Genomic DNA, 26405 nt, shown 5'->3' with positions numbered 1-26405 from the left:
GGGAACGAGCCCGAGGCTGCAGCGCCACCGTCAACGACGACCGGCATCAGATCCGAATCACCGGATTTGTGCCTGCCTTTATGTGTCCGGAAGTGGAAGGTATTGTACTGAGAGGTTGGTGAGGGTTGGTGCCACAGATGGCGCATGGAAGATATCCAAGGTTTGCTGGGAGATGAGATGGAATGAATCAGATATGCTACTGCTTCTGCCCGAAGCCCCTCAGCACCCCCTGCAGACCTGTAGCTACAACTCCCGGGATTCCACCACCTAGCGTGCGTGCCACCCCAACAGCCGTACTCAGATTCTCCAAGCCCGAGGCCACGACACCCCACGCAGTTGCCGCAGGATTTGCCTCTGTGGGCCTGGGCCTCGGCGACGAACCTGCTGAGAGCATCATCGCCGCCTTGATGGTGTCCAGCTCGTTTAGCACCTCCACACCGACCGAGCGCGCCCAGACGACAGGGGCGAGGTCCGTAGTGTAGATCTTGTGAAGCTTGTCCATGGCAGACATGAGCTTGTGGTTCTCAAAGTAGCGCTCCTGCGCGTAAGGGAGAAGGGATGTATAGGAACCTGCAATCATTTGTAAGCGCCTGCAATGAGCTCACAGCGAGCTTACGCACCAATATCGCCACCAACAGAGACAGCGCGTTCTATGACACGCGCAAGGCACGCAACATCTGCTAGCCCGAGGTTTAATCCCTGCCCAGCAAGGGGGTGCACGCGATGGGCCGCGTCGCCGACCAAGACAGTGCGCGCTCCAGCACCCTCGCCGAGGTAAGTCTGCGCATGGCGGAAGATCAAGGGGAACGATGCAACGGTGCCAGGCTGTATGCTCGTCACTGGCGGCGGCACCATCTCCGCGTCCGCAGGCGGCATAGTCCCCTCAGTCGTCACCACCGCCGACGAGAACGCCGAGTGCTGGTCAATTGCATGCGACCTCTCACGCCACGCAATCTCCTCCGCGATCTGGTTTACGGTAAGCGGCGTGTCAGCATTGAACGCCTCCACGACGCGCGTCGCCAGGTAGTCCATCGAGAGAGCAGGCAAGCGGAATGCCGCGTTGATCATATGCCCGAGGGCCTGGGGGTCGCCTTTCGTGAGCGCGCTAGCGATGTGGGGGCGGGTGGACCAGACGAGGGTGGAGGCGGTGGGGGAGAGTGGGAGGAAGGCGATGGGTCCAGTGGGCAGGAAACGCTGATATGCGGTGGTGTTGGGGGGCTGGTATGCGCCGCGCGGGGGGTGGAAGAGGGTGGCGACGATGGCTTGGGTGTCGTACGACCAGCCGAAGGTGTCAATGCCAGCAAAGTTGCGGACGGGAGAGTTCATGCCGTCGGCGCCAATCTGCATGCGCGTAAGACTTATTTGTGGGCAAAGAAGGGTGGACACACCAAGAGCCTGGCGCGGATAGAGCGTCCATTGTCGAGGTGGAGTATCGGCCAGCTGCCGGTAGCACCCTCGTCGGGGGTGATGGTTTGCACCTTCGTCTTATCCAAAAGCTGAATGTCGGGGAAAGTGTCGAGATGGCGCAAGAGTCCGCGTTGCAGGTTCAGGTTCTCGATGATGCGGGACATACCCTGCAAGTCGCACTCGCTCGCGTCGTTGTAGAGGTCAGTGACGGAGAATTGTATCCTGGCGTCCGAAATGCCATCCCAAACCTGCGCGACGTTGGTTCAAGGGGAACCGAAGTGCTGTGGATTCAAGGTGCGAACCTGAAGTTCCTCGACAGGACAAGTACGCTGCTCGTCGACATGAGAGTACGCGCCGATGTCTAAGTGTAGGTGTAAGATTTGGAATAACCGAGAGTACATAATCTACGCACCTCGAAGGAACCGTGTCGAATCGTTCGTCAACGAAACGCAGCGGTTGGAATAGCCCTCAGGCTGGGTCCAGGCTCGGACTTTGGACAGGTCCCCTGCCTCGACGAGTGTTATACGCAGCTTCTCGCGCACATTCCTACAGGATGCTGCATGTCGTATGGGGTCAGTAGTGCGTCGCACGCGTTTCCGACGGACGCACCTAACGCGCTTGCAAGCGCGAGACCCGCAGGCCCGCCTCCGACGATGACCACATCAGAGTGCTCCGGCGCCACGGTCGACGCGCATCTGAGCGAGAGTAGGTTATGCCTTGCGGCCCGTGTTGTCAATCGCGCGCAGTGGCGCGTGAGGGTCAACGACATGAACGCCCGGAACAAAGTAGGGATCACGCCGCGTCTATTGTTCTCTCGGAATGGAGGTAATTGTTACCTGCATTCATCTTGTTTCTTACGCCCATCGACCTCACGCCACTGTACGACACTCTCCTCGCATGAACCTCTGATACACTACACGAACATCGTCTTCTACTACACCCAACGACTATGGCTGCAGCTGCTGGCCCCGCCTCCGCCGCGCAGGCGATCGGGGAGTACCTGCAGTCTCCTGACGATCTGGCCAAGGTCTCCGCATACCGGAAGAAACTCGAGAAGGAGAAGGCCTCTATAGACGCACGACTACGAACAGGAGTGAAGGAGCAGCTTACTGCGACGCGAGAAGGGCTCCGAAAGCTGCTGAACACGCGGAAGAATGTGCAGACCATCCGCGATGAGATGGTGCAGATAGACCGGGAGTGCAACGATCCCCAGAACCATGTTGCAACATTCGACCAGATCAGCAGAGTACGTGGCATCTTCTACATACCTATAGAGGTACTGACCGCACCTAGGTGTCCATGGTACACAGAAACTTCGAGCAGACGGAGGAGATGGTGCAGAACCTCCTCGAGATGAACTCGCGACTGGACATGCTCGAGAACATGCTCGAGGAGGACAGCCAGGACATCCTCGGACCCGCCCCCAACCTCCTCGTCATCCACTTCCAGCTCAAACAGCTCGAAGACTTCCGCAATGAGACTATGCACCAGGCGAAGAAGGCGTCGGCGCAGTCGCGTGCGACCCTCTCGCAGTGGTTCGAGCGCTTGAACGGCGTGATCGACGCGTTCGACCAGTACATCATTGGCCTCGCGTCGAACGTGCTGAGCATCGTGCGCGCGGGGAACCCGGACGTCGTCGTGAAGCTCATCAAGATCGCCGAGACGGAGGGCAGGGAGGACGAGAAGGTGCGCGGGCCGCGGAGTGTTCGCCTCATAGCCTCACGTCGCCGCCGCTTGCAGGCTATCGCTATCCGGCTGGTGAAGAAGGCCGCGAAGATGGACGCCGCGTCGAAATTCAAGTCGATGCAAGCCAATGCCCGTGTCATCAAGCACTACCGGTCGAAAATTATGAAAGCCATCTCGGACTCCATTCAGGCGACCTTCAGCGACGCGTATGAGCAGTACGCGAACGACCCCGTCGGTTTCTTGAACGACATTGGTTGGATGTACCAGGACATCATTCGCATAGAAAGCGATGTCGTGCCGTGCTTCCCGCCCAGCTACGAGGTGTACTCATTCTACATTCGCGAGTACCACAAAGCCCTTAACAACACCCTGAAGAGGCTTGTCGCCTCCGACCCCGGCGCCAGCGTCCTTCTCGAGCTCTTCAACTGGATCAAGAGCTATAAGGCCGACATGAAGGAACTGAACATCCCGCCAGAGCTGATGGAGCCGCCACTCTTGGATGGCAAGGAGCAGGACCTCATCGAGGACTACGTCCAGCTCATCATCAAGAAGCTCGACGAGTGGTCCGCCAACCTGATGAAGACCGAGGTCGGCGAGTTCACCACGCGCGCAGAGCCTCCAGAAATCGACAGCGACGGCCTCTACGGCATGCAGGGCGCGGTCATCCTCTTCCAAATGGTCAACCAGCAGATCGACCTCGCTACGGAGAGTGGCCAGGGCGCGATTCTCGCGCGTGTCGTCGCGGAGACGAATCGCGTGATGCGAGGGATCCAGGAGACGTGGGTGCGCACCGTTGAGGCCGAGTTCAAGAAGCAGACGGAGAAGCCGGAGGAGGTTGCATCTGGTCTGATGGAGTACTGCATCGCGCTCGCCAACGACCAAATCAAGAGCGCGGACTACACGGAGGCGCTGCTCGCGCGCGTCGAGCCCTTGGTATCCGAGAAGTACCGAGTGCCGATCAGCGAGCACTTGAACAGCGCGTTCGACGGGTACCTCGATGTCGCGCGGAAGTGCACGCAGACGCTCATCGACATGATGTTCAACGACTTGCGGCCGGCGACGAAGACCCTGTTCCAGCAGGCCTGGTACGAGGGCGACGTCATGGCGCAGATCGTGGCTACATTGCGAGACTACATGGAGGACTTCCAGTCCTACCTGAACCCATCCTTACTCGACCTCCTGATCGACGACCTCATCGAATCCTTCCTCGTTACCTACCTCACCGCGCTCGCGAACGCCTCGAAGCTCAAGATGCCCAGCGCGGCAAACAAGATCGGGGACGACATCGAGGCGGTGTTCTCGTTCTTCTCCGGGTACAAGAAGCGTGAGGAGCTCGAGGCGGCGTTCGATATCATGAACCTCGTGCTCGCGATGCTCGAGGCATCGAAGGACCTCATCTTCTTGTCGTTCTTCGAGTTCGCGAAGATACACGGGCCGAACCTGCAGTTCGTGGAGGGATTGGTGAAGGCACGGAACGACCTGGACCGCTCGGCGGTGAGCGAGGTCATGGACAGCATCAAGCGGAAAGCGAACTCAGAAGATCTGACAGAACGTGAGTATCCTCATGGCATGCAATGTCGGTCATGACTGAAGATGTTTTTGCAGCACCTGCACCTACGATAATGAAGAAGATCTCTGTCCAGAGTAGCTTCTCCCGCTTCCTTCAGCGCGCCACGTAGGCGTGCGGAAGTACGCCGTGGCTGCGCGCTGCCCATATCACACTGCATGCCAGGCGCGGTCTTCGCCAGCTTGTACCATCATCGCATTGTATCCTTATTTGCACTATTCACGATCGATTCACGACTTTGGAAAGGACGGCATTTGCATGTATCGCGAGAACTCAACTTGATCGTTGACGAAAGCATTTCTCTACCTGGTCACGCAGAGGTATATATACCGTGGTGTGCTGCTAATCTGCTGTCACTCCTCCAGCGGGCGATAGTACCGGAGGTCCCTCTCGTACTTCCATACGTCCTTTCCAACAAATCGTCGCACGAGATTAAGAGCGATAAATCCGACCGCGCCCGTCTCGTCCTGTGACCACTTGGCTTCGATCCACTCGTCTTCGCTCTCGTCCGCCTGCCGCAAACGGCATTGCCCGAGGTCTATCAGGACCACTGCGCCGTCTAGTGTGGCGGTATCTCCAGACTGAGCGTACGAGGTCAAGAATTCCTGACGGATGAGAAAGTTGTCCACCCGCACGTCCTCGTTGAGCACCTCGAAGTCGGAGACGCGATCGACGACCCTTACCGCCTCAGCACATACGGCAGCCAGGATGGAGTCAGGCAATGGTGGGTCGCGCGTCCTCCAGGTGGTTATGAGCTGACGGAGAGAGAGCGACGAGACGTATTCGAGTAGAAGCCCCGGGACCATTTCCGTGACCGTTCCGCTGCCGTCGCGGACGTTGGGAATGACAGCTTCGTATTCGACGGCTCCATACAGCGTCGGCAATATCTTCCCTTGTAGCTCCTGCAGGCGCTCGTATGCGGATCTCTCGGCGTCAAACGTTCTCTGCGCCATATATCGGAGATATGCCTCGAACTCGCCATCCGAGACGTCGTTGTCATAGAAGAAGGTCGGGCTCCCGAAGTCGAGGGGTGTTGCAGAACCGTTAGAGACATCGTCGAGGTACTGTCTGTATTCCTTTTCCTTTTCGAGGGACCACGGCTTGCCTTCGTCGAAGTCTGTGCGAATATTGGTGAAGCAGCGTCGATCGTAGAGTTTGAAAATGGCGGTCGAAGGAAGAGGCGGCCCATTTTCCAAGGACGCTGCAGGTGGGGGGATGGAGACGAGGAGGACGGGAGACATGGTGAACGGGCGATATGCCTCTACAATTTTGCCCGTAATAGAGGTTCTCCCCGCAAGAGTTGGGTTTGAATCTTTCAAGAACAATTGCAGCTCCTTCCCCTCAGAGTATTCAGGAAAGGGATCCCTAATAAACTCTGTGAATGAGGTCGATACAACGGTCGTCGATTCAACTTACGGCTGAGCCGCGTCAGGAGCCATAGCTAGTGAATAAGAGATAGCGTGGGGCAGGTGGAAGCCCTGCACATGTGAGGACAATGACCCAGATTTCGGGAAAGACGTACACACGTACTGCCGCTCAAAGGTTGGGGCACTCGCCTGGTTAAGGACAAGTTGCAGGCGACATGTCACACACACATGCAGCAACTTACGTAAGTTCAACCGTGACATGGGACTATCTATATAAGGTAAGCGGTGACTGTCGGCCTGTCACAGTGACACAGATAGTGCCCCTATCCCCTCCTACGCTCCCTCCACCATCGAGACTTAAGGCATGGCCACTCCTCGCAGCTTCCAATCATCCAAGAAGGAGCTGAACGCTATTGTCATTGAATTTGCAAAGTTTCAACCCGCAGACTTTGAACGCACCGACTCGCCGCGCTTGCGACCGTTGCTCAAGAGGCTCGACGTGCTGCTACGCCACGGCTTCCCATTCGCTGAATTCGACAAAGGACCGCCAACGCGCAAAATTGGAGACCGCCGTCTGCTCTCTCTGACTGACCCTCAGATTGACAAGGCGATGGATTCTCTTCTTTGCTTCGCCGCAATATGTGGAGATCTTGGCAGCTTCCCCTTCATTCCAGCGGCCAGCGGGGTGTACGGTCACCTTCGCACTTACATTCCTGCCGTGCTCGATTGGATGGAATTATTGCACCCGATGAACGGTCACCTACAACCCGCCTCAGGCGCGAACGGTTATCAGGATCTTTGCCGTCTTATATCGGCGCTACTGCACGCCGTCTGCCTTCCGGGCATGTACGGTGGCCGCGAACAGATGTACGAATACATCTTCACTACTTCCATCATAACTTATTTGGTCGACATGTGGCTCAACCTCTTCCGGTATACCGCCGATCCGACATGGGACGCGGTGATGAGGCTCGTGAAGCTCATGTACGACCTCGCAGAAAATATCTACGCGGAGAATGGGCCGTCGCGCGTCGCCAGCGAGCTCATTCTCAGCACAGTGCGCCAGAGGATACATAACAAACGGCGGCGCCTTTGCCATGTCATCTCAAGCTACGGCCTTTACCTCAAGGATGTGACGCGATTCCGCTATGTCTCCCTGCACCTCCTCGCTCTGGCCAGTATCTTGACGCGCGCCCCTGAACTTCAAGTTTCTGCCTGCCCTCGGGAAGACACACGCATCCTCGTCCATCTTCTGGATCACCACATCACCACCTGCAATTGGCCGGCGCTGATGATGGGATGCACCTACCTCAGCAACCTTTGGATATCTTCACTCAACAACAAGGCGGTCGAGTGGGCGATCAATGACGGCATCATCGCCACGGTTCTGAATGCCCTGAAACATTGCGACTATCAGAGTGCTCTGAAGTCCGTGCAGGATGTCGTCCGTCGCATCACAGATGAGTTCAACTCCTGGCGGATACTACGCGCCTTCCACCAAAAAACGACGGACCTCATACCCGAGCTAGAGCGAGCGAGCGAGCGACACCTGGTCATAGTCGAATGCCTGACTGCCTATTGCGAACGCGCGCCCGCTCTCGACTATGCGAGGGTGGTTTTTAAGGAAGGCAGAGAAAAATGCTCGTACTCGGAGGTTCAATCTGTTTCTCCTCGTCGTTAAAGCCTCCGTACTCACAATTGCTTCGTCAGTGCGCCCAGTCATTGACTGAACCCGGGATTAAAACATTGGCGTGCCAAGGCAGAGATGCCTGGTACTGCTCGGAGCGGTGCCAAAGGGCCCACTGGAAGGAAAAGCATCGCCGAACTTGCTACTTCGGGACCGTCAGTGAGTTATCAGCTAATGGCGAGTGGATTGGGATATGCTGACCTATTCACGCAGCTCGGATGTCCCAGCGTGATTGGCGCTTCATCTGCGTGCTCGCCGTCGCTCACATGCAGAGAAACATACGCTCCATCGTTGAGGAGGCCCTAGTCTTGGACCCAAACCGCTGCCATCGAATGGCACTGCATGTCGATCTTCGAGAACCGGCAATCACGCACAGGGTGGCAGTCGTTGAGGTGAAGGCGCCCGAAGATGCCTGGACGACCAGACTCGTCATACAATGGCGAGAGTGGGGAAGAGATTCGATTGAAGACGTGGATACTGCATTCCCATTGGACGTGATGCTCGAGGACTACGAGAAAGATGTGGCGGACGCAGAAGACAGAGTAACTTCGGGGCTCGCGATCATGGACACGTAGCTATGGCTTTCTGTCACTGATCGCTCCTTCGCACAAGTCTAGCATGTTTACTGCCTATCTTCATGTAATATATTGCTTTTCCATCATTGCACGACTATCGGTCGTGCACGAGAACATTGGGAGGAGGAATATCGACGTTATCCTTCCCAGGCTGACTTTCATGCTTCTCCATACCCATCCTCTTGCTCAAAACCTTCCCCAATAAACTGACCCGCCCTTCGCATACATCTTCCGCGGGTCGCACGCCACAACCTCAGGGACCTCGTACGCGGCAAACCGTCCGCCCTTGTCGTGCTTCTCTTTGAAGACGTTTCGAGGAGCTTTCGGGTACCAGGTCAGTATGCGAGACGCTACTCAGCATGCGGCTCTCAAGCATAGACCACATCCGAACTTCCAAAGCCCATCACATCACAATCTTATCTCTCGAAGTGATGAGGACCGGGCTGCCGGCTTCTTGGCGGTTTCTTCGTCGCGTCCAACGTCGCGGACGTCGTCTCCCTCTCACCAGCAACCGCTGGCCCTCCCTTCACGGCCACGGGCACCTGCTACCATACGACACAAGCACCCAGGTCACCTGGACGGCAAACCACAGCTAGCAGCTGTCACCAGTGCTTCGATCGATACTAGCCAACTCGCGTGATCTTGCGCACAAGCGCCCCTGCCCTTGGCCCTTCCCGCACTCATCTGCCGTCCACCTCTCTCCACATCGCGCCCTCGGCACATCTTCATCCTATTCTCAGCTCCTTTACATCGTACCGCACCTTGCTCTACACCCCTCCCACCATGCCCTCCTGCTTCGGCGCGCTCCCCAATCCCCTCCGCGGCCTCAAGTACGCGATCCGGCCGACGCAGAAGCTCTTGCAGCATGAGAAGTACGGCGGAGACGGTGGAGATGGAAGGAAAGGAAATACTAGTGGACACTCAACGGAGGATGATCACTCGCCGGTAAGGGAGAAGGACCCGGTCGCGTATCGAGCACTCGCTTCATCAGCGTACCAGCCGGTCCCCACTACGTCGGCGGATGCAAGGCGCGCCACGGACGCAAGTCGTCCCACGGATGCGAATGCAAGTCATCCCACGAATGCGGATGCAAGTCACCCCACGTACAACGGCGCAAGTCACCGGACCGTCGCTGGCAAGCCCGTCGAGGTGATCACTGTGCCGGAGAACATGCCCGACGTCGACCCCGAGGCAGAGGCGAAGGAGGTCGCGGATGCGCTCACGCGGCTTGTCGACCTGTCCGCGGCTTTCAATCGACCAGGAGCTGTAGATTCGGCTCTACCCTCCGCTTCAGCAGACTCGGACGCCCTTTCAGCTTCAACCTCAGCGGACGCCTCAACCTCAACTCTCCCCACACCCACCCTCGCCACCGATGACCACTCCGCCGTCCCCATCCTCGCCGTCGACACCATCTTCGCCACCACCGCGGACCTCGAGACGATCCAGGCCCTGCGCATACCGTGGTTGGAGCGCCTCGCGGCGAGATATCATGTCGGGAACTATGTGATCGTGCGCGAGTCGGGCGAAAGGGTGTTTGAGTATATGCCGTTGTATGCTAGGTGCGTTGAGGGAGGTGCACGGTTGAGCTATGTCCGTTCACACAATGCTCACGCGACCCCGCTACCCACCTACCAAGGATCGGCATGCACCTGCTCTTCTACGGCGCGCTCCAGAAGAAGATGCTCCAGATGGACTGGCTACAGAATCTGCTTAAGGAGCAGTCCATCAAGGTAAGCTCCCTTCCCTTTCACCACACGTCTCACTCCCGTCAAACTGACCACGCCCCCCCCCCCTTTCCCTAACGTTTACTCCCTCCGTCCACTCGCCACATTCGTGACCCCATTTGACATTCATGCGTCACCTCTCCCTCCCCTAACATACCTTCCACCTATACTTACCACACCTCCCGTTCCCCAGCAAGGCCAGACCTACGACTCCCCCGCCTCCACGCACGCCATCCCGGGCTTCATTCAGACGTACAAGATCGACACGGGGGAGCTGCTAGAGCAGGATCTGAGCAAGTACGGTTGCTTTAATGAGTTCTTCTACAGGTGTGATTATATGCCACGTACCTGACTCCCTCACTCACATCCAGCCATCATAGGCGACTCCGCCCCGACGCGCGCCCCGTGCAGAACGCGGCAGATGAGCGCGGCCTGTGCAGCGTGGCCGACTCGCGGCTAGCGGTGTACGACGACGTGGATCTGGCGACTGAGTTTTGGTGAGTGGCAGCGTTGTTTACAATGTGTATTACTTCCGAGCTGCATATCCCCCTTACACTCCGCCCTTTCTCCCGTGCGCCCATATTTGCTGCTACGATAGGCGCATACCCCACTCCCCTTGTATGGCACCACTAACCTCCCCTTTCTCCCCAGGATCAAAGGCCGCAACTTCACGATTCCCCAGCTCCTCAACGTCCCTGCCTCCAGCGCCGCGGCCCGCGCCTACGACGGCGGGTCGGTGGCCATCTTTCGCCTGGCGCCGTCGGACTACCATCGGTTCCATAGCCCGATCGATGGGGAGGTGCGGCGGATTGAGGATGTGGAGGGGGAGTATTTTACGGGTGAGTGGGATGGGTTGGGTGGTTTTGTGGTAGAGGGTTACTGTGAGAAGCTCATGAACACTATTTCAGTAAACCCCCAAGCGATCAATCAGCCCGGGCTCGACATCCTCACAGCGAACGTCCGGTCAGTTTTGCATATGCGGGAAGCGCACTCGGGCGCGGCGGTCGCGCTGGTCGCCGTCGGTGCGCTGCTTGTAGGTAGCATTAGATGGACCGTGGGTGGGGACGGGGGTGAGGAGGAGGGTCATGATGGGGATACCTACAGCGGCAAGCAAGTTCATCGTGGGGACGAGCTGGGCTACTTCGCGTACGGCGGGAGCACCGTGATTGCGCTCTTCCCGCGCGGTGCGGTCGCGTACGATCAGGACCTGCTGGATAACTCGCGCGTGCCGATGGAGACGCTGGTTAAGGTGAGTTCCTCTTGGGGGGGCGGTTCTGGTGATGCCTGTCGTTTCTGCTGATGCCTCTCGGTCTTGTGTCACGATTACTCTACACGATACGCTTCTCCCGTTCTGGTCCCGAGATGACTACAGTGCACTTACTGACGGGCGCCCACAGGTCGGGTGGTCAATTGGGCGGATACCGAATGAATGGACGCCGGAGCCGGAGCAGCTGGGGTGAAGATGTCCATCGTAGGATGCTTAGACGTCCATCGCTTCAACACTATATCACGACTATGACGACTGATAACTAATGGATTGAACTCGCATACTAACAACTTTCGAGTAGATATTGGATAAGGGAACTGCTTTATGCAGATGCCAAAGACAACGCTCGAGCGTTCGCATCTAGTCAGAAGTCCTCTGAGAGGGAGGACCGGCCTCAGAAACGATTGTTGTGGGTCCATGTCACGGCTTCAACGTGCTCGTGCGGCTCGGCACGTGCGTTCCCGCGGGATTTATCCCCGGATCCGCATTCCGATCTCTGTTTGCTATCCCTCCGGTGCCGGTTATGTTTCTGCTGAATTTCCCATTCTTCTTGAGTCCTCTTGTGTCAATACCGTCTTTGACTCGAGCGCGCTCCCGTCCTCGCAGAATTCTGGACCATGTACCGAGGTGCAGCAGCCAAGAGCTTCCGCGAATTGGGCTCGGGAGTGCGCACTGATCAGGCGCTCACCAGCTCGCCATAGTCGAGGTGGGTTCGCATGCGCGGCTGTGTATGAGATTGGGAAACCCCGATATAGCATGGGGACGCGCACCCTTTATAAGAGGACGTGTCTTGCGTCCTCCTCCCATCCGTCCCACTTCTCAACCATATACACTTGACACCCCCATCATGTCCGAAACCCCCTTCAAGATCGCCATCCCCGACGACCGCCTCGCGCTCCTCCAAAAGAAGCTCGAGCTCACCATCTTCCCCGACGAGCTCGAGGACGCGGGCCGCGACTACGGCTCCCCGCTCGCCGACATCAAGCGCCTCGCCGCGCACTGGCGCAGCGGGTTCGACTGGCGCAAGCAGGAGGCCGCGCTCAACGCGGACCTCCCCCAGTTCACGCGCGACATCGCCGTCGACGGACACGGGACGCTCAACGTGCACTACGTGCATGTCAGGAGCGCCAAGGCTGGCGCGATTCCGCTCCTGTTCGTGCATGGCTGTGCGTGTCGTGATTGGCATTAATCTCCATACTTCTATCCATCCAACGCTCGAGTTGTGGAAGTGAATCCTGGGTCGGGGTGGACGCTTATCGATTGCTATCCACAGGGCCGGGTAGCTTCATCGAGGCACGGAAGATCGCGCCGCTTCTGGCGGAGGGCGCGGAGGGCCAGCCGAGCTTCCACGTCGTCGCGCTCAGCCTTCCCGGCTTTGGCTTCTCGGAGCAGCCGCATAAGAGGGGATTTGCCATCCCTCAGTACGGCGAGGTGAGAGTCAGCGTAATTACGCTTGGAAGAAGCTGAGGCTTTGTCAGGTCGCTCACAAACTGATGCTGGCGCTTGGGTACGAGACGTATGGTGCGTTTTGTTCGACCATAGACAGTGTCCGGCTTGTTGACAACCGTCTGTTTAGTCACTCAGGGAGGCGACTGGGGTGCTGGGGTGCGTCCCTACTTCCTCAACTGTATTCGAGAAGGCTTCTGAGGTCTGTCTGACCGTCCAGATCACACGCTACATGTCGCTAGCCTACGGCGTCAAGCACGTCAAGGCGTGGCACACTAACATGCCTACGTAAGTGTCCAGATGCGTCGCTCCTTTCATTCCTTAGCACAGCGGCACGCCTGCAGTATACTCTCTCACAGCTCATGGCTTACTAACTATGACCAGTTCCTTCGGCCCCGATCCCCCCAACGTCCAGCTTACGCCCGAAGAGCAGGAACAGGCCAAGTTGGGCGTGCAATGGCGCGAGAAGGAGGGCGCGTATCTGCGGCTACAGTCGAGTGAGTTCCTTTGCCTACCTGCATTCATGGTGCTTGCTTTCTCTCGCCCTGAGGCCTCGCTTTCCCGAATTCCACTCATTCCCCCGGTTTTGCGATCTTCGTCTCTCCGATATAAGCTTCTCCTTTTTTTCCAAACCGGGAGCTAACGCCCGCCATGTCCAGCCAAGCCGCAGACCCTCGGCTACGGCATGACCGACTCGCCCGTCGGGCTGTTGGCGTGGATCTACGAGAAGCTGGTGTCGTGGACGCACAACTATCCGTGGACGGATGATGAAGGTAAGTCTAATGGGCCGTCGTACTTACCCGATGTGCCGTCGTACTTGGCCGATGTGTTCGCCTGCGCCCGCTCGCCCAAGTACCCACACACCACCATGCTAACCCTCCTGACCACCATCCTGACCATCATCCTGACCACCATACTAACCCCCCACCCAGTCCTCACCTGGATCTCCATCTACTGGTTTTCCCGCGCCGGCCCCACCGCGTCCTTCCGCATCTACTACGAGTCCTTCTCCGCGATCGCGAAGGCGGCCGCGGCGGGGCAGGCTCTCCCGCCGCCGAGCTCGATCCCGCTGGGCTTTACGATCTTGCCGGGCGAGATTGTGATTTCGCCGAAGCCGTGAGTGTTTCTTTGCTTTGCGTTGTTTTCTATGTGGTGCAGAGACTGGGGGTTGCGCGGAAGGGATTGTGTCCTGCGAGGGCGTGAGGGCGTGGCTTGTACCTCCACGCCGCAGCCCGTTATCTCTACGTTGCGGCCCCTACGCCTAGCTACCTCCTACTTGCTCACCCCCTCCCCAGTATCCGCGACCTCCTCGGCAACGTCGTCTTCGAGGAGAAGCACGACAAGGGCGGGCACTTCGCCGCGTACGAGGTCCCTGAGATCCTCGTGGGCGACCTGCGGAAGATGTACGCGAAGGGCGGACCGGCGTATGGGGTGGTGGAGGGGAAGGATGGGTATTGAGTATGGTGGGATGAAGAATGAAGAACGTAGCAATGTGTATGTGTGTTCAGAGTTCCGGCTTCGACACCTCACTAATCAGTCTTGTACTTTCAGATGTAACCATGTAGAATAGCTCGACGAATCAGGAAGTTTGCTTGGTCAGAGTCGTTGGGCTTCATGCTCTGGGTGCAGCATGAACAAGGAAGCCTCTGGGCCGGAACGCCACGCAGCCCTCTCCATGTCGATTGTGTGAAAGTACGCTAAATTCGGTCCCATAAGCGGGTAAATTTCAGCCGCTGCTTGAACATGTAAATGGTCACGCACCCACGCTGACAGACTCACTCTTCTTCCTCGCGTTCACTGAGGAAGTCACCCGCTCAACATCACATGTACATTTCTCAGTCGGTGATTGTTTGGCTTACAAAGACTATGGCCCAGCCCTTGTAGCGTACTATATAACCCTTGCTTGCCTTGAGCACGAAGCACAGACAACCACTCACCGCGCTCTGAACTCACACCATGTCTACCACAGTACATCCCTTTCGCACCAACCCTCCGCTGCGCAAGGGCCTCGTCAACGTGCCCGGCGTTACGCCCTCCGCTGCCAAAGCCACTCAAGAGAATCTACTGGCCGACTACGAGAAGCATCACTGCTACTTCAACAACAAGGGGTTCCATAACCATCTTTCGCACCAGTAAGGATCCATTCTCCTCGCGCGTTTGTTATCTCGTCCCTCTCCGCGCCGTGCCGATGGTCATGTCGCCCGCTTCCTGTGTGGCGTTCGCTCATCCATATTCAGCCTTCTTTCCGCCTACGACCTGGGCGCGTCGGCAAGCCTACTGCAAGACATCTACGAGGTGGAGTCTGCGTCGCAGCGTCCCCTTGTTCAAGCGCCCGAGGATAAGATCCCACCACTGACAGAGGAGAATTGGACGTCTGCACTTGGGCAGGAAGAGTACGTCCCAGAATGATCAGGAGTGGAGTTGGAGGCCACTTCTCACGTCAACTTACAGAGCCTACGCCACATACCTAAAGTTCTTCGGCGAGCAAATCTCACTGCATGGCGCGCAATCGACAATCGAGCGCTACATATTCTCCCCTGCGGCGAACGGGAACGGGACGGTGATGCTGGCGCGGTTCGTGAGCGGGTTGTAAGTGTTGGATATGATTGGGCCTACGTACCGGGAGACTGACGCGCGCATCGAAGACTGCATCCATGGATTCAAACTGGCGTAAGGTGTACCTGCAGCTTGCCGAATGATGCTCACAGCGCCCTCAGTTCGGCGTCGAGTTCAAGCAGGACTACCTCACGGCTATGGGACTTGCTCTCGCAGCCGTTCATGTCCCTGACTGTCCGGTCGAATATCTCGCCGACTTACCCTCCGGCGACCCCAGCGTGTCATTCACCACTAAGCCATCAGCGACGCTTAACGAACTCTTCAACGACCTGTATGCCTCCGACGTCCTGAATCCGGGACCACATAACAAAGACCCAACATACGTCGCGACACTGCAGCGCATCGACGAGTTCTTCTCGGACTCAGTGCGCTCGCGCGCCATCCTCGACCTTGCCAATCGCTGGACCTTCCCTTTGACGGAGGACGCCGCCGCCTTCACCTCTGATCTCCAGCACAAGATGAAGGAGGTCATCGTGCAGGGGACGCTCCTGCTCGCAGGCACCGGCCTTCGGCGCGATGCCCAAGGCCGCCCACCTCTGGTCGACTTCCACCTCATGCACCTGGTGACGGCGGGAACATTCATTCGGCCACTCCTCGCTGTCGCGCGCGAGCCGATGTACCAAGCGCGCCTCTTGCACATCCTTGTGCGCATGATGCTGGTGACAACGATCATGCGGGGGCGCCCGAGGCCGGATATCGAGGCGCTGTACGCAAGGCCTGCGACGCTGGACTATGAGGACGATAAGTTGCTCGGTGGTCCCCGTTCTGACGCGAATGGCACGGTGAAGGTGCACGACTCATGCTTGCCCTCACCAGGCGGGTGGCCCACGATCATCGACAACGCCATTCACCACCCGGAACCGCATGTCTCGAAGGTGGCGCGCTCGCTTTACTATGGCGCGCAACTGTACGAGACGGAGCGGGATCTTGGGGTGCCCGGCGTTGACGGGTCGGTCTTTTTGCGTGCGGCGACGGTTATGCTCGATGGATTGGGGTGGGTGAGCAAGGGTGAGGAGAAGCGAGGATGGGATCATAGTGGGTTAGGTTGGGACGAAGCGTGGGCGGATTCGAAGGGCTATGTGGCGGTATCGATGAAGTGACTGTTGTCCTTCGTTCTTGCAACCGGTAAACTCGCTATGAACCTCACGAATAGTGTACAATAAATTGCTGGTATCCCGTGCACATTACGGCGAGGGTCGACCTTGTACGGCCTCGTGTACAGTTACCGCCCAGGAATCGAGAGTCTCGACAGGCAGCCTTTCGAACTCAGCTATGACCTGTACTTTTCCGTCAGATGAATATGATCCCACTACATAAGAGAGACGTACCTTCTCGATAGCGTCCATTATCTCGTGCACTTGACGATCTGCAACCTCTGCCGCGGCGCGATTTTCTGCCACGACGCGTAGCATTTGGGCGTTCCTCTCTCGTTGCTGCGCCAGATATTGATTCAGGTATATTGTCGGATGATCTCGCAAGCGTACCTCAGCCAACATAACCTTGAGCTGGTCTCGATGCTGTCGTAGGAGAGGCACTGTTCGCGCAGCAATAGCGTTGCGCGGGGTGGTTGACGAAGACCATACATCGGGCGGAGGAGGTTGTCCTGCGCAACGTGTCAGTATCTAGGTCTTTAGGTCACTCCATGAAAGAGTTTGGTACCGGTCGCTGCGAGAGCTTGGTCGCGTTCCTTGGCTTCATTCACGATGCTATAAGAACTTTGAGTGGGCTGTTCGGACGATATAAGAGAGGACGCATACCGATGCAGCGTGTCTATGCTGGTTTGCATGTCATGCTCTTTGCATATATCTTCTATCATTCTCTGAAGTCCATTCATCAGTCACTACCACCTTGACAAAGGGAGGCCTGCGCGTGTACCGATATCTGGCTCTCGATGTAATCAGAGGTGCGGTTGAATAGCTGGGACGCGGTGTCCCTGTCTTGTTCAACAAATTCCGGGAAGCAAAGAGCGAACTCGTCGAAGCTGTACACATATGAGCGGTTTGCAGCCAATAATCCACGCATACTGACGTCCATTTGTGTGACGCGCGCGAGACGGCAAGCTGAATGGCTGAGTGAAAGTGGATCCACCGGCGACTTGCTTTAGAGTTCCTGTCCATGATAATAGTATCTTCCGGTTGTTATCGCACGTTGCAAACGTCGGTGGCACTTGGCAGTCACGGTTATGTTCAAGTTTGGCACTTTCCTTTTGGAGCCGAACGATACAAATGGCACAGCCACTGGACACACAATGATACACAACTAATAAGTCTCCGAATGACATTAATCCGCCTCCGCTCTCTCCTTAAAGAATATAGAAGGCTGAAATATAGTGAAGCGAAGATGTGACCTTCAGATGTTGACCCATCATGGCCGAAGATCCTGCTTCTGATTTGCGAGGCGGCAGAAGGATTCGAACCCTTCAATGTCACCTGATCCTTCACGTGCATGTTGATATTCGAGCTTCGGCGAAGGCGGGAAGTTGAACCCCCCGGAAAGCCGCCTCGTCAGAATGCATTGGCGCGACATCTGCATTGAGCGGAAGGTGGCGCACCATTGAATGGGGACATGCTCATGTGAGCTACGCCGCTTGACGCAGGTACACGAGTCTAGTTCCTCAACGCGTGTAGATATCCACTCAATGAGTGCCGGAGCGTCGCGCTCCGCGAGTCGTAGCGCCGTTCCGCTCCAAGGACGCGTACAGCATTCGACTTAGCGGCGAAGCAGCGATTCCATCAAGGTTGGCGTAGCCCACACTGCATGCGCACTGACAGCTGTTCTGGAGCCCCATGAGCTACAATAGACACGGACTAAGTTGTCGACGCACCTTCTCAGCATCGCGAAGCTACCGAAGCCACGGCGAAAGCCTACAGAAGCGCAGATGAATCCGCGAAGGCACCGCTATGATGACATTCGGGTGTCGCACGAACGTTCAAGTGCAAGCACAGCGGCGCAGGCCGTAGGCGAGAATGAATGGCAGTATAGGCTTGCCGAGGCATCGCAGGATAGACGGCCGAGGGATCGCTGAATGGACTGAGACGCTAGCAATAGTCACCCCTCGCCACTCTTATACCCTATGCGCAAGAGATCGAGAAGACGAATTTGAAGGATAGGATCAAGACCAATAGACGAAAGCCCATGGGACCTCGCAGTGACGTCCCGCGCAGCACCTACTATCCAAAGCTCTGCCAGCTGACGCCTCGTAGAACCCGGCCTACCACCGACCCTGACGTCGGCCACTCACCTGAGCGATGCAGAATACGTTGCGCGCGTCTGCGCGCCCAATCGAGCTGCATTGCCACCCTGTCTGATAACACAGGACCAATCACTTTCAACAGAGCTAACGAACCCTGTCTTGGACGACGTTGGCAATCAACAAGTCTGACCACGGAAAGCACAGCTTCCATACCAATTACAAACAGAAAGACACATGATACCAGTACCAAGCCCTTATACTACATTTTGCCTTGGGACGCGCAGCCGCGCCTCCGGTAATTGTACACATATCTACAGTCCTTGAAGAGAGTGGGGAAAAAGTTCGCGTGTATGAATGCGATATTCCAGGATGAAATGCATGGAGTGAAACTGTCAGGCGTGTCAGCTAAGGGATTCGCGGTGAGCCAAGGGCCAAGAAGCCCCAAGAGACGCACCTGTGAGAGGCTTAGCCTCGCCTGCGCGCGCCCATGCCCGCGAAGCTGCTGACGAACAGCGGGGCCTTGCGCTCCAAGCCCCCATAGCCCCCATCGCCACCTATGCTCCCCCGATCGCTGAGCGAGATGCTGTGGATGCTCGCGAAGCTGCCGAAGCTGCTGCGGTGCCCCAGCCGCTTGCCGATGGACGGCGGCGGCGTCTCCGGTGAATACGATAGCGCGCTGCCGGGCGAGCGCGAGAGGGAGTGCGTCGACGTGAAGCTGCGCCCGAGGCCGTCGCTGAGGGAAGATACCGAGGTGTCGGAGAATGTGGAGGGCAGGCTGGAGAGGATCGACGATGACATGCGCGCGGGCGAAGTCGGCGCATTGGACGAGTTCGTGCGGAACCGGAGGCCCGCGATAGGCTCCTGCGCCGGCGGGCTCGCATCTGCGGCCTCATTCAGCTCCTCCTCGTCAGCCTCAGTGATGAGGCCTAGGCCGGGTGACCGCGGAGAAATGGGCGTCGGCGAGCCAGATGCAACCAGCGTCTCGACAGTGAGTGAAGAGTCGAGTTCGTCATCACTGCTGCTCGTGAATCCATCCTCGACCGGCGGAGAGGCCGCCTGAGTCGTGATCGTCACAGGCGCGCCCGGAGAAGCACCCTGGGGTGTCGGCGACACCGCGTCTCCCGCCGCAAAGTACTGTTTACGCTCGACCACCGGCGAATCCCACGCAGTGTCCCACCCCTCCCAGTGGCCACGGGCCTTCATACCCTCATCGGATGAGAGATCAGAAGCCTCCGCAGGGTCGTCATGGTCGAGCTCCGGGGGCACACCCAGCGCGCCCTTAATGCGCTCCCAGATGAGCTCGGAGCGGGGGAGGATGCACTTTCGGATGTTGGCGACGAACGTTGGATCTGGATCTGTTTCGCGCGTCGCGGTTGTCAGATAGTGATGGAGCTTCTTATAGTCCCAAGTCGCCGGGTCTCGATCCTCCACTGAATCCGTTGATTTAGGGAAGGTCTGCGCCAGCAAAGCGAACAGCCTCGCGGTGGGTGGGGTGGAGACGAGGGCAGCGATCTCGGTGGGCCTGTCGACGAAGGGGAGGTAAACTGAGTCCGCGAGCGGGGTGAACGTCGCGGGCTCGAGGGGCATCTCCGTCGCGTTCGACTGGGGGCGACTGCGGAACTGCTTGTTGTGCTTCACGAGATCGTAGAGCTGATCAGGGGTGAGGTTCGGCCTGGAGGACAGGGAGAGCGAGTGGGTGCGCTCGCGGGAGCCGGAGTTGGCCCGCATTCGCGGGGATGAGGTTGGGCTGGAGGGGGTACGCTGGCCGGGACGCGCACGCTCAAAGGAGGAGTGTGCGAAGCTGACGCGGCTGTTGCTCATGTCGGACGACGCGCGCTTGCGGTGAGCATGGCCGTTGGTGGGCTCGAGTTGAGCCGGCACCTTGACGAGGGTAAGGATGCTGTTCGAGGGAGCCTGCCCCGCGTTCGACAGGTGCCGCGCGAAGGGGTCGGGGGCGGAGTTGGAGCCCCTGCGAGCAGAGAGGCGGCGACCGTTGGGGGAGGACATGGCGATGGTGGTGGGAGGCAAGAGGCGAGGGTACCCCACGGGCCCATAATGCTTCCCCTCTTATAGCCCCGGACGGACAGAACTCGTCCCCCACATGCTCCCACGCTCGCGATCGACGGGCGAAAAGCAGTTCATGACGTTTCGCTGATGCATTCCGGCGTGTCCACGCAGGTTCCGAGACCTTCTTTCCTTTGCTGTGCGTCCGAGTACACACCGCTGCTAGTCGCAGCACGTTGAGCGAACATCGGGCGCGCTCGGAAGCCAGCAAGGAACGCACCACCGCTAGTCTAGGCCACGCAGCCAGAGTACGTGAGAAACACAGGTGTGGCCTGCAGAGTCGCAGAACATTTTGATCTTGCTTTACGTCCTTCAGAAGCTCGACAAGGTCGTGGACCACAAGCGAGACACCGGCCAGACACCGGAGAAGTCGCGCCAGATTCGGTCGCAGCGAACATGGCGATGAACGTCCAAGACAAAGGGAGAATCAATCCGTCTCCAACCCCATCTGAACAAGTCGGCAAACGCGTAATTAACCGCTGGGTCCCCTTCCGATGCAACACTGAACTCTTAGGCTTGGTAGCGTTCTATCAGAGCAACTCGGTAGTGGCAATCTCCCTGGAACACTACTTATGGCCAACGATGGTTTATTAACGTGGGAGCATCGCCCCTATATCATTTCCCTATCCTTTCCTCGTACCGAGCGAGATATGCAAGTCGGCATCTACACGAGCACGGGTCAATCTTTCGCTAATCCGTATCGTACAATGATTGATCCTGCTCGGATGATAGTCTGCCGGGCGGCAGGCTGACCTGTGTGCTGCTCACAAACGTTTCCCCAGACTACCACTTTCGGTCCTAGTGAACCAGTCTCGAGATCACTTCTAGCTGCAAAGTTAGGTACGCTGGGCTTACCCCTCACGACGTTACACGTCCCCTACGTACCCATTCAATACATGTATCAGCGCCTTGTGCCGCGATGAAAAAGGGGAACGATGCTTTTGCCACTGGTGAATGCGAAGAAGCGAAGGCCAAGATTACGCACCTCTGAGGATGCCACGCAGCCCGCGTATCGTTCGACATCTACAACTACCTACGATCTTACCAAGGCACGAACAATGAGCTGAAGCGAGAGGGTTAATAGCGATGGGGACATCATTCATGATTTGTGCCACAATTGACCAGGAATATGTGGCACAGGAAAAATCGAAACATCACAAGCGCTGTCGATAGAACCAGGAGAGTTGGCTTCAGAAGCTGTTTTATTCTAGTGAGCCTATATGCGAACATCTAGAGTCAGGATCTTCAATCCTGCTAAGGGAGCGAGCGCGAAAATGGACTACTGTCCGCAGCAAGTCCATGTATGGATCAGGGGACGGGAAGGCCCGATAAAGAATAAATATAGTATCCCATTCCGGCGAAAAGTAGACTGTCCAGGCGCAGGCCAAGGCACAATTGAAGACGATTGTCACGCTGGAGCCCGCGGCGTTGGGCTATTGAAAGGATTCCGCAGAAATTGCCGGGGAGGAAGAGTCACTCACTCCCGTGAACCTTGGTCATCGCTGAGCCGCCGCGCCGAAAATTGCCTGAAAATTGCTGGAAGAAAAAAGCACGTTCACGTGACAAAATGAACTTGTCCACGCTGTCCGGGCCGAAGACGCGCATGTTCGACTTGGACGGTGTTTTGCCTGCCAGCCACCGTTTAAGTCCTCGTTCCCGAATCCACGTCGAAGGAAACAAGCATGTCTCGAGAGGCAGACCGAATTACGTCGGCGCAGCAGACGCTGGACCGTAAGGAGTCCGCACCGCGCACCGCGTGCCCGCCGCTGATTCCGGACAGTTTTGCACGAGTTGTCGCAGCTTCTGAATACGCAACTCGACAAGGAGACACTGGCAACTTGCGTGCAGCTCATTGAGAGCGGCGCGAGCCCGGAGGCCCTCGCTGTACGTGGCAGATGACCATGATCGATAAGGGTAGTGGCTTACGGTGGCGACAGGCCGTAATCCAGGAGCTGAGGCGAGAGCAGGCGACTTTGGCAGCGAGAGGAGTGGCGGGGAGCCTAGGATGATCGAAAGAGAGAGAAAAGTCGAGTTCTTGGAGGTCTACAAACTTTTGGGTGGGCAAGCTGCGCCAATTCGAGCGATCTTGGACGAGCTCGGTGGGACGGTTATAGCAGCCGGCTGTAGCCTATGCCGACTGTCAGAGCCAGGTCCGAAGCTCCACCGCTCGAAATGAAGTCGTAGAGTCGATAGATATGCACTTTGTCGTATACACCAGCTGCATGAATATTGCGAGAAAAGAGGTTGAAGCTAGCGAGGGCACTTCGAGGGAGGACGGAAAGTTCTGACGGCCGGAAGTGGATCCGTCAAAACTCCCTAATTTGGCAGCAGCGGCGCCGACTGCCGGCTTGCGGCTCGCCCAGTCCGCTTGGAATCAACTTGCACGACGACGACGGCGACGACGGCGCTGCTCAGCCTGGCTTGCGACGGTCCTAGGTGCGTTGACCTCGCTGCTGCCTGCGATGGCGGCCCCGCGCTCTCCACAGCTTTCAGCATCGCTCACAGTGCGCCTTCGCAGAGTCCCGAAATGCAGCAGCCGTCCCAGTACGACATTCAGCGCGAGGTCGAGGCGCTGCGCGACCTCAAGCGGCGCTCGTCTACGCCCGCGACGATAGACCCGGACCTGCCCGCGGCGGCGGCGGGCGGCGGGTCGGGCTCCCTACACTGGTCGGGAGGGGGCGCTAGTAGCGGCGGCACGTCGTCCGGCAGCGCGCACTCGCACGAGGACGGCACCACGGACGATCACAGCGAGGAGTCCTCCAGCACGTCCCACAGCGGCAGCTCAGAGGGCGCAGCGTCCGCCGCGGACGATCCGCTCCACCTCTTCTGGGTCCCCGCCAGCCTACATCCCGAAATCGCGCCTCAGGAATTCCGTGCGTTCTTAAAAGAGCACTCGCGCAATCCGCCCACCGATGCCTCCGCCACGCTGTCCCGGTCTCCGTCCATGTCTTCCGTCTCGTCTGGCCTTGGCCGCCAGAAATCGATGCTCAGCCGGCAGTACCGTCCGCGCGAGGGTGACGACGTCGAGAACGAGGAGGTCGTCCCTCTTCGCCGCAATCGGAGCAGCTACTACCAGTCTCAAGGCCCACAGCTCACCATCAGCGACCTCCAGAAGCTCGAGGAGCTCGCCGAGGAGAGCAATGATCCCGGCCAGCTACGCACCATGCTTCGGCGCAGCCTCAGTCTTAATTTGTCACCGACCGGTCAGTTCTCCTCGGCTGTTGGGCTGGCGCGATCATGCGTTTAGTGCTACAGAACATATGCTGACTCTGTTACAGCTCTGACGTCGATGGACAAGGTCCCAGATATGCCAGACGAGGCAGATGCGCCGATCATTGTACCCCCTCCCGGCCTCATCCTTCGGCGGGCAGCCCGCACCAAAATTCGCAAACCAGGCTTACCAGGTGACGGTAATGGACATCGCTTCGGCTCGACAAGGAAGGGAGGGCGGACGCGGCGGTCCAGTGACGTGTCTAGTGATCACGGTAGTGCGGAGAGCGAGGAGGTCGTTGGACCGAGCACCATAAGGCGAAAGCGCACGCTTTCCGAGGAACAACCGCAACCAAGACCGGACTCAATCAGCGACACCATCTACGATGCATACGTGCGCGAAGATGAAGAGATCCCGCCTGTCCCCCCGGTTCCCATCATCACATCCCCGCCGCCTGAAGAGCCCCAGCCTGAGCCAGAGGCACCTCAGGCCGCGCCGGAACCCGTCGCACCAATTGCTGAGCCGGAGTCAGAGCCGGCGGTCCGACCAGATCTCCTCGAAGCTCTTGGACCCGTACTTCATCAACCCCAGCCGCAGCAGCCCTATCTCTCTCCAGAGCCCCCAGAGCCTGCTACTCCATCACGCACGCCATCCCCCGCCGAGACTACGACCTCACCGCCACCTACTCAACCTGCTGGCGCGGAGCCAGGGCCCTCCCAGCCGATCTTCCCTACTCCCGCTGGCCATCGCAAGGAGAAGGACAAGAAAGGCCTGTTCGGCAAATGGGGCAGCGACAAGAACGCCAAGAAGCATCACAAGTCAAGCGAGAGCCTTGCGCGCGACCGAGCAGCGGAGAAGGAGAAAGAGAAGGAAAAGGACTCTGGCTTTTTCGGCTCGCTGTTTGGCGGGAAGAAGAAGCAGGATGATAACGTGCCTTCGCCGCTGAGCAGCGCATCGGGACGAGAGGCCGCGCAGGCCTTGCTCGGTGCCTCGAAGTCCAGCAAGACTTACCAGCCGCCGCCCTCGCCCAGCCAGCCGAGCACGCCTGGGATGAACAACTGGTCGCGGTACCCGATCCATGTCGAGCGCGCCATCTACCGCCTCAGCCACATCAAGCTCGCCAATCCGCGACGGCCGCTTTATGAGCAGGTCCTCATCAGCAACCTCATGTTCTGGTACCTCGGCGTCATCAACAAGGCGCAGAACCCCACCGCGCAAGTAGCGGGTGCTGGTGCTGGCGCGAATGGCGCGAATGGCCAGGCCAATGGGGCGCAGCAGCCGTCGGAGGAAGAGCAGGCACGGCAGAGGGCGGAGCAGGAGGCGAAGGAGAAGGCGGAAAGGGAGAAGGCCGAGCAGGAGCAGCGTGAGCGCGAGGAACAGAAGAAGCGGGAGCAGCAGCAGCCGCGGAGGGGTCCACTGACGAAGCCTGCTCCCGCTGGTCAGGCGGGCGGGCGACGCGCGGAGATGCCCATTAAGGGTCCCCAGTACGACGTGCAGCATCGGGAGATGGAGCAGCAGCAGTACGGTGGCGGGTACAACGGTTCAATCCAGCCTGGCATGGTCATGCCTCGCCAGCATCCACCCCAGCAGCAACGCGGGCCGCCACCCAATCAGTACGGCAATGGGCCGCAATACGGGAACGGGCAAGCACCGGGCCAGTATGCGAACGGCCCGCCGAACCAATACGGGAACGGCGTCCCCGGCCAGTACGGCGCGCCCAAGCTCGTGCAGCCGCAGCCTCAGCAGCAGCCGGACAATTACTACTACCAGCCCGACCCCATGCGCAGCGGTGGTCTACCGCCCGGTGCGATGCCGCCTATGCAGCGTCCCCCTGGTTCGCCCTCGCCACCTCCAGGTTCGCAGAACCCTCACAGGAGCTCGCGCTCGCCGCCACCGATGGTGCAGAACAACGGGAGCAAGCCGGGTCGCTCTCTGAGTGCGACTGCGGTGCCGTCTCCGCCTCCTCAGGGTGGCAACGTGCTGGCGAAGCCGCGGAAGGGGCAGAGCGCGCATGCTGTGCCCGCGGGTCACCGCTCAAGGACAGTATCCGGCGGTGGTGGCGGTCGGCCAAACGGCGTCCAGGAAGAGGACGTCCCGCTAGCAATGTGGCAACAGCAGCAGCAACGGCGACGTTGAGAGCCTGCGTCGGTGCCCTTCTGTCATCTCCTTTCCGCCATCTCACCTCTCCCAATCTAGGTGCCGAACATTCCTTGCTCCCTCCCACCCTATGCATCACCCTCATGCCCGGCGGTTGCCTGCTATCTGCCCAGCCCGCCCAACGTATATAGCCCTATTATCCTATTTACACGCACGCCACGCTCGCGTTTTATCACATCTCCCCCTCATGCACAATGCCCCCGTAATCCGACATTCACGACATGTACCCCCTTCCTTTGCGCCCCGTAATCTCCCTGTACACCCCCTTGGACAAGGTAGTTGTGATGATTAGTTTTTATAGTGGTGGTGGTAGCGACTTGCTGGTGGTTGGTGGCGACCTGATACTGGTTGGCGCGCGACTGCGACCGTGATGGATGATGGCGGAGGCTTGTTGATTATAGCATTCGCGTGCACGGCGATCGTGGTGGTACAGTTGGT

The 26405-nt window shown here is 58.3% G+C and overlaps 11 protein-coding genes across 11 annotated transcripts; 7 read left to right on the top strand and 4 right to left on the bottom strand.

The window, feature by feature from the left end:
• Nucleotides 1-119: 119 nt before the first annotated feature.
• On the bottom strand, nt 120-2176 carry SCHCODRAFT_02618497 (ubiquinone biosynthesis hydrox; the record flags this gene model as incomplete). Its single annotated transcript, XM_050344875.1, has 6 exons — nt 120-570; nt 621-1341; nt 1389-1655; nt 1710-1768; nt 1820-1963; nt 2017-2176. The coding sequence occupies 6 exons, from the start codon at nt 2174-2176 to the stop codon at nt 197-199; spliced, it is 1725 nt and encodes a 574-aa protein (XP_050201063.1). The 3' UTR covers nt 120-196.
• Nucleotides 2177-2260: 84 nt separating this feature from the next.
• On the top strand, nt 2261-4908 carry SCHCODRAFT_02618494 (exocyst complex component Sec6). Its single transcript, XM_003033229.2, has 4 exons — nt 2261-2653; nt 2701-3093; nt 3148-4645; nt 4699-4908. The coding sequence occupies exons 1-4, from the start codon at nt 2357-2359 to the stop codon at nt 4770-4772; spliced, it is 2262 nt and encodes a 753-aa protein (XP_003033275.1). The 5' UTR covers nt 2261-2356; the 3' UTR covers nt 4773-4908.
• On the bottom strand, nt 4869-6212 carry SCHCODRAFT_02535618 (uncharacterized protein). Its single transcript, XM_003032623.3, has 3 exons — nt 6191-6212; nt 6077-6138; nt 4869-6025 (listed from the first exon to the last, which is right to left on the bottom strand). Exons 2-3 carry the CDS (start codon nt 6097-6099, stop codon nt 5014-5016), a joined length of 1035 nt encoding a protein of 344 aa, XP_003032669.1. The 5' UTR covers nt 6100-6138; nt 6191-6212; the 3' UTR covers nt 4869-5013.
• Nucleotides 6213-6391: 179 nt separating this feature from the next.
• On the top strand, nt 6392-8290 carry SCHCODRAFT_02535614 (uncharacterized protein; the record flags this gene model as incomplete). The annotated part of the gene is made up of 3 exons (XM_050343578.1): nt 6392-7681; nt 7738-7873; nt 7928-8290. The coding sequence occupies 3 exons, from the start codon at nt 6392-6394 to the stop codon at nt 8287-8289; spliced, it is 1788 nt and encodes a 595-aa protein (XP_050201062.1).
• A 482-nt stretch (nt 8291-8772) lies between these two features.
• Nucleotides 8773-11617, top strand: SCHCODRAFT_02618486 (uncharacterized protein). Its single transcript, XM_003033227.2, has 8 exons — nt 8773-9234; nt 9289-9848; nt 9926-10019; nt 10207-10340; nt 10394-10510; nt 10665-10852; nt 10922-11262; nt 11411-11617. The coding sequence occupies exons 1-8, from the start codon at nt 9073-9075 to the stop codon at nt 11471-11473; spliced, it is 1659 nt and encodes a 552-aa protein (XP_003033273.2). The 5' UTR covers nt 8773-9072; the 3' UTR covers nt 11474-11617.
• A 174-nt stretch (nt 11618-11791) lies between these two features.
• On the top strand, nt 11792-14330 carry SCHCODRAFT_02618479 (alpha/beta-hydrolase). The gene is made up of 9 exons (XM_003033226.2): nt 11792-12446; nt 12554-12711; nt 12759-12801; nt 12857-12885; nt 12947-13014; nt 13111-13223; nt 13386-13499; nt 13659-13842; nt 14022-14330. Exons 1-9 carry the CDS (start codon nt 12128-12130, stop codon nt 14182-14184), a joined length of 1191 nt encoding a protein of 396 aa, XP_003033272.1. The 5' UTR covers nt 11792-12127; the 3' UTR covers nt 14185-14330.
• A 352-nt stretch (nt 14331-14682) lies between these two features.
• On the top strand, nt 14683-16442 carry SCHCODRAFT_02699022 (uncharacterized protein; the record flags this gene model as incomplete). Its single annotated transcript, XM_003033225.1, has 5 exons — nt 14683-14858; nt 14964-15119; nt 15178-15315; nt 15372-15396; nt 15444-16442. 5 exons carry the CDS (start codon nt 14683-14685, stop codon nt 16440-16442), a joined length of 1494 nt encoding a protein of 497 aa, XP_003033271.1.
• Nucleotides 16443-16484: 42 nt separating this feature from the next.
• Nucleotides 16485-17808, bottom strand: SCHCODRAFT_02222762 (uncharacterized protein). Its single transcript, XM_003032622.3, has 7 exons — nt 17371-17808; nt 17218-17323; nt 17100-17161; nt 17002-17048; nt 16827-16945; nt 16671-16775; nt 16485-16619 (listed from the first exon to the last, which is right to left on the bottom strand). Exons 1-7 carry the CDS (start codon nt 17457-17459, stop codon nt 16527-16529), a joined length of 621 nt encoding a protein of 206 aa, XP_003032668.1. The 5' UTR covers nt 17460-17808; the 3' UTR covers nt 16485-16526.
• A 782-nt stretch (nt 17809-18590) lies between these two features.
• Nucleotides 18591-21029, bottom strand: SCHCODRAFT_02618471 (uncharacterized protein). The gene is made up of 2 exons (XM_050344874.1): nt 18997-21029; nt 18591-18931 (listed from the first exon to the last, which is right to left on the bottom strand). The coding sequence occupies exon 1, from the start codon at nt 20540-20542 to the stop codon at nt 19001-19003; it is 1542 nt and encodes a 513-aa protein (XP_050201061.1). The 5' UTR covers nt 20543-21029; the 3' UTR covers nt 18591-18931; nt 18997-19000.
• Nucleotides 21030-22191: 1162 nt separating this feature from the next.
• Nucleotides 22192-22851, top strand: SCHCODRAFT_01121337 (uncharacterized protein). The gene is made up of 3 exons (XM_003033224.2): nt 22192-22330; nt 22380-22483; nt 22537-22851. The coding sequence occupies exons 1-3, from the start codon at nt 22282-22284 to the stop codon at nt 22606-22608; spliced, it is 225 nt and encodes a 74-aa protein (XP_003033270.1). The 5' UTR covers nt 22192-22281; the 3' UTR covers nt 22609-22851.
• A 275-nt stretch (nt 22852-23126) lies between these two features.
• On the top strand, nt 23127-25946 carry SCHCODRAFT_02494528 (uncharacterized protein; the record flags this gene model as incomplete). Its single annotated transcript, XM_050343005.1, has 2 exons — nt 23127-23802; nt 23878-25946. 2 exons carry the CDS (start codon nt 23127-23129, stop codon nt 25944-25946), a joined length of 2745 nt encoding a protein of 914 aa, XP_050201060.1.
• Between the last annotated feature and the right edge of the window lie 459 nt (nt 25947-26405).

The sequence above is a fragment of the Schizophyllum commune genome (genome assembly GCF_000143185.2).
Source record: "Schizophyllum commune H4-8 unplaced genomic scaffold SCHCOscaffold_4, whole genome shotgun sequence".
NCBI classification, from domain to species: Eukaryota; Fungi; Basidiomycota; class Agaricomycetes; order Agaricales; family Schizophyllaceae; genus Schizophyllum; species Schizophyllum commune.
The sequence above is the reverse complement of the archived record's forward strand: the minus strand, read 5'-3'. Positions and strand labels throughout refer to the sequence as shown.

What these genes read in the sequence shown, in the direction of transcription:
- SCHCODRAFT_01121337 (XM_003033224.2), top strand. Translation starts at nt 22,282, where the DNA reads ATGTCTCGAGAGGCAGACCGAATTACGTCGGCGCAGCAGACGCTGGAC. An exon ending in GGCGCAGCAGACGCTGGACC is followed by an intron (nt 22,331 to 22,379) that starts GTAAGGAGTCCG and finishes GATTCCGGACAG; the next exon opens with TTTTGCACGAGTTGTCGCAG. An exon ending in CGAGCCCGGAGGCCCTCGCT is followed by an intron (nt 22,484 to 22,536) that starts GTACGTGGCAGA and finishes CGGTGGCGACAG; the next exon opens with GCCGTAATCCAGGAGCTGAG.
- SCHCODRAFT_02222762 (XM_003032622.3), bottom strand. Translation starts at nt 17,459, where the DNA reads ATGGACAGGAACTCTAAAGCAAGTCGCCGGTGGATCCACTTTCACTCA. An exon ending in ACATCGAGAGCCAGATATCG is followed by an intron (nt 17,162 to 17,217) that starts GTACACGCGCAG and finishes AATGGACTTCAG; the next exon opens with AGAATGATAGAAGATATATG. An exon ending in AGCATAGACACGCTGCATCG is followed by an intron (nt 17,049 to 17,099) that starts GTATGCGTCCTC and finishes AAGTTCTTATAG; the next exon opens with CATCGTGAATGAAGCCAAGG.
- SCHCODRAFT_02618486 (XM_003033227.2), top strand. Translation starts at nt 9,073, where the DNA reads ATGCCCTCCTGCTTCGGCGCGCTCCCCAATCCCCTCCGCGGCCTCAAG. An exon ending in TTAAGGAGCAGTCCATCAAG is followed by an intron (nt 10,020 to 10,206) that starts GTAAGCTCCCTT and finishes CCCGTTCCCCAG; the next exon opens with CAAGGCCAGACCTACGACTC. An exon ending in GGAGGGGGAGTATTTTACGG is followed by an intron (nt 10,853 to 10,921) that starts GTGAGTGGGATG and finishes ACACTATTTCAG; the next exon opens with TAAACCCCCAAGCGATCAAT.
- SCHCODRAFT_02535618 (XM_003032623.3), bottom strand. Translation starts at nt 6,099, where the DNA reads ATGGCTCCTGACGCGGCTCAGCC. An exon ending in GCTCCTGACGCGGCTCAGCC is followed by an intron (nt 6,026 to 6,076) that starts GTAAGTTGAATC and finishes AGAGTTTATTAG; the next exon opens with GGATCCCTTTCCTGAATACT.
- SCHCODRAFT_02618479 (XM_003033226.2), top strand. Translation starts at nt 12,128, where the DNA reads ATGTCCGAAACCCCCTTCAAGATCGCCATCCCCGACGACCGCCTCGCG. An exon ending in TGGCACACTAACATGCCTAC is followed by an intron (nt 13,015 to 13,110) that starts GTAAGTGTCCAG and finishes AACTATGACCAG; the next exon opens with TTCCTTCGGCCCCGATCCCC. An exon ending in GTATCTGCGGCTACAGTCGA is followed by an intron (nt 13,224 to 13,385) that starts GTGAGTTCCTTT and finishes CGCCATGTCCAG; the next exon opens with CCAAGCCGCAGACCCTCGGC.
- SCHCODRAFT_02618471 (XM_050344874.1), bottom strand. Translation starts at nt 20,542, where the DNA reads ATGTCCTCCCCCAACGGTCGCCGCCTCTCTGCTCGCAGGGGCTCCAAC.
- SCHCODRAFT_02618494 (XM_003033229.2), top strand. Translation starts at nt 2,357, where the DNA reads ATGGCTGCAGCTGCTGGCCCCGCCTCCGCCGCGCAGGCGATCGGGGAG. An exon ending in AGGGCAGGGAGGACGAGAAG is followed by an intron (nt 3,094 to 3,147) that starts GTGCGCGGGCCG and finishes CGCCGCTTGCAG; the next exon opens with GCTATCGCTATCCGGCTGGT. An exon ending in CTCAGAAGATCTGACAGAAC is followed by an intron (nt 4,646 to 4,698) that starts GTGAGTATCCTC and finishes ATGTTTTTGCAG; the next exon opens with CACCTGCACCTACGATAATG.